Source organism: Dryobates pubescens, chromosome 24 (genome assembly GCF_014839835.1).
Source record: "Dryobates pubescens isolate bDryPub1 chromosome 24, bDryPub1.pri, whole genome shotgun sequence".
In the NCBI taxonomy this organism is placed as follows: Eukaryota; Metazoa; Chordata; class Aves; order Piciformes; family Picidae; genus Dryobates; species Dryobates pubescens.
Window position 1 is genome coordinate 8,600,577 of NC_071635.1, and position 11,546 is coordinate 8,612,122.

Below are 11,546 nucleotides of genomic sequence, written 5' to 3' on the forward strand. Positions count from 1 at the left end.
GTCCAGAGCTATTTCTTTGTTTCATCTTTAAGTGAGGCTTTAGCAAGAGCCCTTTCAACTCCATTTGAAAACAGGAGCTGAGCTGGTTCTTAAAGCATAATCGTGGGAGTTTGGAGCTGGGTGAAGAGAAGGGAGAAACAGTATCAAATTGTTGCACAAAGTTACTAGGACCTTGTTGCACTGAAAGCCGGCACTGTTGTTTGGACGGTCAGGGTTCTAGCTTTGCTCTACAGCTCCCTGAAAACAGGAGCACATTTCATAGGAAAATGAACGACATGCTGTACAACTTTCAGCAACTTTCAGTTGCTGTAACACTAAGGATTTCAGGTTGCAGTCTTTTTTCCTCACCAAACCACGGTACTTCTGCTACTACTTAGTATGAATTACCCTGTAAGTGGAATCCTTTATAAAAGCAAAGTGCTTTCTCATAACATTTAGTGATTCTGCAGCAGAAAAGCCCCAGAGAAAGAAAGTTCTCTATTCCCTTCAGTCAGGATTGGAAAAATAATCTTTAATTAAGTAGTAGTCTTTTAATGTTTGAACAATTGATTACACAGGAATACTTAATTACATTTATTAAATTCTCTAAGTACATTAAACAGCACCTACCACTCTCCTTGGAGTTAAAACACCTTTTTTTCCTCTCCCAGTAGTATTAAGATGGATAAAACAACCCCATACAGGTGAGTTCAGACCCCATTCTGAAGGAAAACTATTATTTCACTTTTTAAAATAAACACAATGGTTCTAACATTGTAAATTCCTGTTTCTCCTACTAAGAGGTCAGGGAAAAATAAGTTAGCACATCATAGTCAACACCTGAGGAACCAGTTTCTTATTTACTTACCTACCCTTAAGACTGGTTGCTCAGTACAGTGCTTTCATTCTCACAAATGACAAAGTGTAAACTGTCACCCTTAGCATTTCCTTCTTGTAGTACAGTGCATAATTCAACTCTGTATCCATTAGCTTTCTTGGTAGAAAAAGGCATTCAACAAAACAGAAAAATTGCACATATGGTTCACTCTAGTTCAAGTAACAGCCCTCAGGCTGTGATTTTCAGAGGCTCATAACCAACATAAATACCCAAATCCCACATGAGCTGCTGGTGAAGCAGACACCTACCTGCTTCTGCAGTTTTGCCACATTCCATCTGAACCTCCGGAGAAGATGTATTGATACGCAAGAGCTTCCCACGTGACACATTGGTATTATCCAGGGCTTAGAAGCTGGCAAACTGAACATCAGAAGGTTGCCTGGAGTAGTGCAGTTTCCTTACAAAGTGCATGCAGCTCAATTATTCCTGTAGTTACAAAAGTGTTACTGATCCTGATTCATAGAATCAAGACAAATATTTCTTTTACTTCTTTCTGGAAAGGGTGCACATAACCTGTGACCTTCACAACTGCATCCAGTGCACAGCTGCATCATTTAAAACTGTACACACTGCAAATGTGCCGTTGTATTGATATAACTTGTTCACATCCCTTCTGCTGCTGCTAGAAAAGCAGATCACAAAAGCTCTGTTGCAGCAGGTGTAATCACGTTAGGGCATGAGCAAGCTACATGTTCTGTCAATGTGTAAGCACAGGCATACAGTTCTCAACATACAGCCAACAAGGTCAGTGGTTAGGTACTACTCATTACAAAAGTAGTAATAAAGTAAGTTGGTTGGTTTGTTTTTAATACATATTTAACAACTCTCTTCTTGCATCCTTCCATATCTGACAGAAAATGCAATTAGTCTCTTGTATACTATCTCCAGGAGTAGAAGAGAGGCCACAACTATTCCACAGATTAGGCTAAATGCCCATCGTGGTCCTAGGTGTGTGTATACTTGGCTCACAAAAACAGGCCCAAGTATTCGTGCTCCACTTCCAGAGGCAGTTAACCATCCCATGTAGGTACCCTACAGAAGATCAAAAGGTTGTTAGTGATACAGGAATTACTTGACTAGTCAATATTTCCCACCAATTATCCCAATTAGAGGATTTAAAGTGTTGAAGCAACTGGATTATTAACTGGAAGGATCCACTGAGCTATACTCTGTAGCTTCCTAACAAAAGGCATTGCGGCTCAAAGCATTTCATCTCATACAGCATGGACAAATGAGGTAAGTGGTGAAAAGGGAAGAAAATTTCTTTTTAAGCAGTAGTATCAACTTGCTGTGTGTTTCACCACTGTAAAATGTCCATCACTGGAGCTATCATAACATTTATAGTCTTCATACAACATACTTGGTAAGAGAAACAACCTGTACCGATATTCCAAATCCATAATTGGTTGTTACAAAAACTACTCCTCCAGGACAGTTGTGGAACTAATAACATTTGGGCTTAGTTGTGCTGAAATCTCCACACTGTAAGATCTGCCTTAAACTATAGTACAAGCCTTGCTTTCTAATTCTTCCAGGAACTTGTGGTGGACTAGAGCTTCTGGAAGCTGCAATGTACTGTGATCTGGCTGATGACACAAGAAACTCTCACTAGATCCCTCATTCTAATGAAGAGGGTGCAAATCCTGGTGAGCAAATGAAACAAACCATTTAGGTTCCACACTTACCTGAGGCTTTGGTCCTAGAATTTTGGAGTATAAAGTGTAAGACATGACATGACAAACTGGATAGCCCAACCCGATGAGTATGTCGGAGCTGATGTACTGGGCCAGGTAGATTATGGGAGTGTTCAGGCACCAGGACTGTGTGATGGGGCAGCCCACAGGTTCTGCTGTGTGGTTGGCTGGAAGCTGCCAACTCCAGAAGGGCATTTCCATTTCAGTGTAGGTTGTTCTGGGAATGGAGTTATTCTTTATTTCTGTCAAAACAAGTTATGCATACAGGTAAGAAAAATATACAATTAAAAACTTCCAGTGATTGTTGAGTGTGAACTGAATCATACCTTGCCACTGGATATTTGGTAGTTTTTTCCCCCAAGGCAGTAAGATAAAGAATCCAACCAGGACAATCAATAAGCCTCCATGGAGCATGGCACGCTCACCAGTCCTATGAAACAATCAAATTGCAAATGAATTAAACATTTATCAAGGTGATAATGGTAAAGCTTAACCAGAACATCTGCTATAAAAACTGTAAAAACTGTAGCAACTTAAATCTTGTTTTTCTTGGGATTCAAAAGACAGCCAAGAAGGGGTTCTGTTAACAGAATAAAGAACCACCACAGCATCATGGCTGTGACAAAATGTTAAGTACTTCATTGACATAAATCTTCTTAATGAATTTGGGTTCATTAAGTAATACAGATTGGGCTTTGCCATAGGTCTTCTCACACCGAACTGACACAAGTAAGGAAATCCCAATGAACTCCAAAGACTTACTTTTTAGCCAGAACTTTAACCACCATGAAAACAATAACGGATTCAATGCCAACCACGATAAGGATTATTCCATTATAAAAAACAGCTTCTTTCCTGGTCCAGCAATACATATCCATGGTCAGAGGAGTGGCTATACTAAAAGGACAGAATAAAATGTGATCAAATAAAAAACCTCAAAGCTTCTATACAGCCATTTACATACATGTATTGTCCCAAACACCAAATACAGTGCTACAGAAGCCTTTACTCCTGACAGACCCATCACAAAACACAAGCTAGTTAGAAACTAATTCTGTCACACATTGTTTATTAAAGATAAATCCTCTACATAAAATTCACATCTGCATTACACCAGCCATGCTCTGAGGCATGTCTATTCCATCAGAAGATGATGGAGTTAAAGCTACAATAAGAGAGAGGGAAAGAGAAAAAGATGCCCTGTGAGTATAAAGATAATAGACATCTAACCATTTACAGTTTTAGGAACTCTGAGGCAGTATTTTTGTATTTTCTTTATTTTCTTATGGTTTGTTTCTGTGGTTTTTTTAATGCTAGAGATGTTGAAGATATGGGTTTGCATCCATTCAAAAGCTTTTACATTAATGCTTCATATTCTACTAACTGTATGCTATATGTTTTCAGTTATTACTGATCTTTAACTGACTACTCTGTCAGCACACCTCAATTTGACTGCTTACAGATTTGGACTTGCATTTCTAAAGAGTATGGTTGAGAAAATGAGTGCAACAGAGAAGCCTTTACATGCACAGCCAGTCTAGCACCGCTACATGTCTAAGTATTTGGAGAGAAACCAGACACACTTACGTTTCAAAGACAGCAAACACGAACAAGATGACAAAGAAAAGAAAATTGATTGCCACCACAGCCACATGGTCAACATCTCCTTCTGTGTCCTGAGCATCGCTTTCTGCAGCAAAATGAAAAGAAAAATCTAAACTGCAAAAGGAGCTTTTTAAATATGACCACACAAGTGCAGTGATTTCCTTGCTCTGTTGAGCATTTAACATGCAGGTTAGTGGGTGACTAGAGTTATATTTTGACAATCTAATACAGTGATTTTAAATCAAAATGGGGGGAAGATTATTTTTAAACTTATGCCATCTGTTGTCCCCCTGTAATGGTGGGACTGACAAGTTCCAAGTAAGCAAAATACGCAAATTCTTCAATGATCTGAACACTGGAAGCCAGAATAATTTCTGTTCCTCTTGCAAGGTGAAAAGTACACAACATAGGAACTCTCTGCACCACCATAAAGCCTTTGTTCCTCTAACAAGTGGGAGTACTGTTTTCATACACACAACACCCATGTGCTTCATATTTTGAAATACAAAAATACTACAATCCATGGTGACTTCCATTGATTTCAATAGAGGTTTGAGATGATCTTTCACACACTTTTTCCTCAAGTGAAAAGGATAGCCACAACATTTAAAAGATTTTGCACTGCTTAAAAAAGGGCATACATTGAAGAGCAGCTGTTGCACTGTATGTGGCAATTACTGCAGCCTTAGCAGCCAAATTGACTTATACAGCACACTTTCTAACAAGATGCTACACAATAACAACGTTACTCAGCATGATACAGAACAAAAGGGAAGTATAACTGCAGAGGGGAAGTGAAGAGAGGTTTTTCTCATGTCCTTATTCACTTTATTCTGTCTCTTGGAAGAGACAGTTCCAGGGTAAAAATCTGTGAGGATTCACTTGGTTTATTTCTTTGCCACCAGACAGCACTATGGGCATGCATGGACAAAACACGAACATGAAGCAATTTCAGTTAGAAAAAGGTGTAGCCTATTTTCCACTTTGAGTTTCCAATCCACCAAACTTCAGAATACATCTAAATGCTTGTATATAATAACAGAGTACTTCAAAACTATCACCACAGATAAGTTTTCAAGAAATCTTAAGATACCTTCTCCTTCAGAATTGACACTTTTGCACTGCCGTCCCATGTCATCCACTCGATGCTCTCTAGAAGTTTAGAGTTGTTTTCATTAATACACATATTCATTTCATCTACTGTTGAGTCAAGTGTCTATTACAATATTTCCAAATGGCATAATCTTCTATTCTAATTAGTCCCAGCTCCTTTAAACACCACCTGTGTAGTCTACAATTGACAGCTGTGAACAGCATCATACTCAAGAAAGGAAATAGTCTAGTGGGAGAATACCATGTACCTGTGTGCATCTCTCCCCTCACTGCCATAAATGAGGCAATGGATAAAAATCTACCCTTAAGGTTCTCAAAGACACAGAGAACCCTACAGACAAGCTAATCCTGTCTCTGGGCAGAAACCATCAACATTAAAAAAACCACCAAGGCTAACCTAATAATCTACAGCTCTACCTTTTTTTTAAGGTAGAGTTTACATTCTAGCCATAACATCACAATAATTCATGAGCATAATGACAAAGATATGCATTTTAAAAGGTAGGCTCTCCTCTCCCAAATAAATAACAGCTTCTAGTTTTAGGGTTCCAGATTTCAGCTTATAAACTCCAACTTATAAGCAGCATATTATTTGTTAAAAGGCACTCAATGAAACAAGGTAGAATATTCATCTTTTTTAGTCAATTACCTGAATATGGCAAAGATGAGAATAATATTAGTAACTCCTAGGAGAGCTCCAAATAAGACTGGTGCTGTGTACATGTTCAGCTGAAGATCAATTAATTTCCATGTTATCCCTTCTTCTCCAATAAGTGTAAAACAAGTCTGAAAAACTTAAGAATGTAAATGCATAAAGAAAATCTTGAGAATCATTAAGAATATGTTTCAACACATAAAAAAATAAACATATAAAACTGGATAAGCAAAGTTGTTCTAATTGCTAAGTAAAGTTTTCTACATCTTCTGCATTTTGAGAACCCTACTCTGAATAAACAGTGGGATCTCAGACAGCAAACTACTAGGTTACACACAAATACACTGTATAAGCAACAGTGGGGCACTTCAAGAACTGGAACTGTATTCTGAATTTACCAACAGGTTATTTTCTTGGCCATGTGCAGACAGCTGATTTTCCTCTTCCTCCTGCATGGAGGACCTTGGTCTTGGGACTGGAGTATCCCTCCTGCTAAGGGCAAGTTAGAACAGAAGTGGGGAGGGGGGGTTGTGTTTTGGTTTTGGTTTTTTTTTTTTTTTTTTTTTTTTGTGAGTTTTTTGTTTGTTTGTTTGTTTTCTTTGGTATGTTTGGTTTGGTTTGGTGTGGGGTTTTTTTTTTGGTGGGGGGGGGAGGGGGTGGGTTTAAAGAACACTGAAACTGGTGCAAGGGAAAAGATTTTAAGATCAGGTCATTCACTTACTACTGTTAGGAAACAGACTGAGAGTCCCTACAAGCTTATGAAAGGGAATTACCTAAATTCACAATCCATTCAAATCACACAAGGAATGCAGATTTTTTTTGTTGCTGTAGATCCTTTAATGCTTTATCAACAGCACCAGTGACAACTAGAGGAAAAAACCTTCAGCCCTAAACATTCACCTCATCATTGTTACCATACACAGAGCACTTCAGCTCTAACTGGATAAACCTAATCTCCAGCTACAGAAGACAAGTAATGAGGAGAGGCTGTTTAGGACAAAATTGCTGGTCTCTCTTTACAGCACAAGGCAACTCTCAGGCATTTCTCCCAGAAGCAGATGGAGTAACTCAGGATCAGGTTACATCTGATCTAACACCACTTGACCTTTTTTTCCCCTTAGCTCTGTAATACCTGCGATGTCTTAAAACTTTTGCCAGTGTGAAGCTTTTGTGGTTGTCACTACAAGATCAGGAAGATCTGCTGCATGTTGTTTTGTACAACATGTAAGGCAAAGTGAAATTTTCAGTCGTTTTGGAAAGGTGGAAATGTTTTCCTGAGTACTGTAATGGTAAATTCCCTTCTCCATGAATAAAGTGCAATTTGTCATAGACTCTTTAGTAAGCAATGATACAAGAAAGCATTTAGAACTTGCTTTTCCTGCAGTCAGTAATCCAAACCAGCTAGTTTTTAGCCACAAAGAATTAGAATTCATTTGGACTATGATATCTCATCTCTATTGGCATACAGAAGCATATGTGAGTGAATTCTGCTTACTCAATTTTGATACCGCTGACAAGCTAAGCCTTGATAATATCAAATGAACAGCTACTGGGGTGTCCTACTTCCAATGTCAAATTTAATCCTAAAAAGTACTGGAGAAGTGAAGAAAGAAGACAGGCTTTACCTGGTCCTAGTATGAAGCCAACTGCTTGGCAGGCACTGGTATTGGCCATGGCACTTGTTCTTTCCTTAAGAGAAGTGGCACCTGAAATATACGATCGAACTACAGCCGCGTTGCCTTAAAAACACAAACCCAAGAACATGTTCATGTAAATATCAGGTCATACTCTTAAATTACACAGCTACATTTATTTTAAGAGGTGTGTGTCTTATTTTGCAAGAAAATAAAACCCAGCACACTCTCTTGTAGTTATACACAGCTGCACAATAACAGTTTTATTGTGAACTAGCACTGGTAAGTAGCAAGTTATCCTTCACACGATGGTAAATCTGGTACTAAAATGTCATGTTAACTATCTTACACAAGACAGAGAATTTAGTAATTACCAGAAACATAAATTTTGCTGTGGTTACCTGCTCCAAATCCCACAAGAGCACGTGCAGTCAGCATGTAGTATTTGTTGTGTGAATGAGGTACATGGACGTAGGCATAAAGACAATTAGCAGCTACTGAGACAGCAGTGGAAATGACGAGAGGTTCCTTCCTTGGCCTGTAGTTGGACCACAACCCAAACAGGGGAGAGGAGACCATCTGGCCAATGCTATATGAAGCTATAATCCAGCCCAAGAAACTTCCATCTGCTGTTGGATCAATCTGCAGAAACAAATGAATCAATTCTATGGGTAAAGCATAACAAAATTTTAGCATCAGTACCTGAAATACCTGAACTTCCACACTGTCATTCTGAGGGTAGACAGCACTGTGCAGTGCAGTGTCAAACCTCAGCAACCACTGAACAAGTTTGTGTGCCTCCATGGCATTGTGAGGTGTTTAATATAAACACTCTGCACATGCCTGAGTCTGTCCTGGTTTGCTAGGCTGATGATGCATTTTCCTTTCTAGTCTAAGAATTCAGCACCAGCCTCACTTTTCACAACACCTCTGGAACTCTATGAGGTCTTCCAAATTTGCATTTAAACTCCTTTGTACTATTACAGGAGCAGTAAAATCCTAGCACAGGTTAAAGTTTTAGTGACCTTTTATGACAACAAAGAGGGGGAAAAAAAAAAACCAAAACAGACTAAACCCACTAATCTATAATACAGGCAATTCCCTGTTAAGAATATCAAGGCCTACATGCAACAACCTCACATTTACAGAGCAACTTCTACCTTCAGCATCCTTTTCTTATTCCAAAATGCACACAAGCCTTGTGTATGATGTTTTAACACTACAAATACATCCAGATAAAAAGATTCCTGTTGATTTACTGTCCATGAAAACAGCTAAATATATGGGAAAACCAAACATCTCTGGATTATGGTGCAGCTTTCTGAATTCAAGAAATTAACTGAGTTTACATGAAATAGTTCAATCCAAGTGGATGGCAAAATAAGTCTCTTAATTCTTTTCCTAAATAAACCATCAAGTCTTGTATTACATACTTGAGTTTTCTGTTCTTATTAATTAAAAATAAACATATTTACCAACCTTCTGGAGATATGGCCACACAGACATAATTACAATTGAGAAACCTGCAATGCAGTAAAAACATAACTGAAGTTACTTTATTTGCCATGTTTATCAGTAATTCACTTCAATAGAGATTCATTCTTCTGCTCCTATATCTGTAATGATCTACAACTGTGCTTCAGTCTGTAACCTGAAAAACTATGTATTATGTGCTTGTTTAAGGAGTGATAATTCCTCCTAACAAGAGGAACTCTTTCGAAAAGGACATTTTACAGGTGCATGCATGATAAACAAAAAACCTCCTATGACAAGAATACTGATGTGCCAAGCACACTGCAGGGGATTTTTCTTCCCAATGAAAAGACAAGGCCCCCAGATCGAAAAGAATTCTTGACACACTGATATATTTGCATTCATTTATCAATTTTAATACATCAGATAAAAATCCCACACACAATAGTATTACAGGAGCTATGCAGCTGAACTCTAGAAAAGCCCCTAATTTCCAGAACAAAATACATAAGTGTTTACTCACCTACACTACCAAGAAACATAGTAAGATACATAACCCAGATGGATCGCCACCTGCTCTTATAATGTTCTTCTGATTCCACGACATCCCTGTTTTTGAACCAGAAGTCAAGAGAGAAAGAATTTATTGTAGAAGCAAGCTATTTTTTCACTGAAAAATACTAGATTGGCTAATCAAAAAATCAGTGAGTGCTATCACGTACCATTGCATTCAAACCTTACACAACGAGATCGCTCTCTCTAGAGAGATGTTCAGCTCCGCAAGCTCTCTGCATAAAAACCTTGGAGCATCACAGATATCACATAAAGGCTTTAAAAAATACCTACTAAACCATCAAACCCTGGACACCTTCTCAGAACTGTGCCGTTAAAGTTAAAACCCCACAAACTAATGATTAGACTAGAAGGTATGGGCAGTCTACTTTTACCATGAGAAAATAACTAGACAGGGTAAAAGATGTTGCTGAAGATTGCCACAGCTGCAGAAAAAACAAAGTTGCAAACCTTGTGAGCAATAAAGGTATTCTTCTAAAATTTATAAGTGCCTTCTGAGACCCACATACTTTTTCAGAAGGAAGAACAGTTCAGTTCCTCATTTCTTGAAACATTCTAAAAAAAAATAACCTTTGTCCAAAAGATGCAGACCTAGGCTATATACATCTGAATATAAACATTGCTAATATAGGTCTGTCCTGGTTTAGGCTGGGATAGAGTTGATTTTCTTCCTAGTAGGTGGTGCAGTGCTGTGTTCTGGATTTAGAGCGAGAATAACGTTTCTAACACACTGATGGGTCAGTTGCTAAATAGCACTTATTCTAAGGTAAGGATTTGTAACTTCCCATGCTCTGCCTTTGAGCAGGTGCACAAGGAGCTGGGAGTGATCAGGGCTGGGGTCAGCCATCCTGGAAACATCCCTCACCACACCATAGGATGTCATCCTCAGTTAAAGCAGTATTATTGGGCATAAGCACAATTTTAAAGCGAATCTATTTATTCCTCCGTGTGATTTGTACATTTATCTCGTCAGAAATGTTTACACCATTGAAGTCACCAGGTTCAATGAAACTTTAACCTCATAAACGACGTTCCTAAGTGTATTTTGCAATCTTATCGCCCATCACGCCGAGGGACAAGTCAGTGGAATTGCCGCATATGCTATGTGTATGCTGTGTTTGGTATCTTTGGGATTTACGTTAGACCAAGAGGTAACGCCCGAGTGTGGGAACACTTCAGCAAAGCCAGCAACGGCACGAGCCAGCCCTCTATGCTCAAGACGTAGTCTTCCTGACAGAAGGAAAAGAACAAGTGCTCAGCTGCTGCCCGCACAGTTGGAGCGCTATTAAATATCTCGATTCCAGCACCACAACAAACAATTTTTATGCCCTTTAGAAACTTCCTCAGCGAGTGCGCTTGTTTTTTAACTGACGGAGCCAGCCCCTGCCGCTCCCCGCTCCCGAGGCAGGCCGAAGAGCCGCCGCGCGTCCGAGCCCCGGGAGGGCGCAGTCAGCGAAGGCGGTGGCGGCGTCTGGCTCCCTCCCTAACCGCTCCGCCGGCTCCCGAGGCGGGCAGCTTCCCTCACGATGAGGCTTTCCTCACGGCGCAAAGCACACATGAAAGGGGAGAACGACTCGCTGCCCATCAGTAGCTCCCCCGGTGACTGGCAGTGCCGTCGCCTCCGCCCCCCCGCGGGAGGAGGGGGCGCTAGGAGGCGCCTGTGGGCGCAGCTTCCCTCTGCCCAGGGCACAAGGAGTGGCCTCACCGCCTTAGACAGGAGGGGCGCGGGAAGGAAGAAGCCCCTACCTGCTCTCCTCCTCCTCCCCTCCGGGACCCAGCAAAGGCTCCTGCCCGTCAGCAGCCACCCCCGGACCGGAGACAGCATCCGCCATAGCCCGCCACGACCGCCTCCCGGCCCTCCTACTGCCGGGATCCACCCCCAGCCCTTCCCGGCCACCCTTGGCCACTGTCGCACTTCCGCC

General features: G+C 40.3%; 1 protein-coding gene across 1 annotated transcript; it reads right to left on the reverse strand.

Annotated features, from left to right (window-relative positions):
- Nucleotides 1-531: 531 nt before the first annotated feature.
- MFSD8 (major facilitator superfamily domain containing 8) lies at nt 532-11,414 on the reverse strand. The gene is made up of 12 exons (XM_054172750.1): nt 11,371-11,414; nt 9,575-9,660; nt 9,058-9,101; nt 7,980-8,220; nt 7,570-7,683; nt 5,939-6,083; nt 5,270-5,328; nt 4,159-4,261; nt 3,334-3,468; nt 2,898-3,001; nt 2,563-2,813; nt 532-1,909 (listed from the first exon to the last, which is right to left on the reverse strand). The coding sequence occupies exons 2-12, from the start codon at nt 9,603-9,605 to the stop codon at nt 1,694-1,696; spliced, it is 1,443 nt and encodes a 480-aa protein (XP_054028725.1). The 5' UTR covers nt 9,606-9,660; nt 11,371-11,414; the 3' UTR covers nt 532-1,693.
- Between the last annotated feature and the right edge of the window lie 132 nt (nt 11,415-11,546).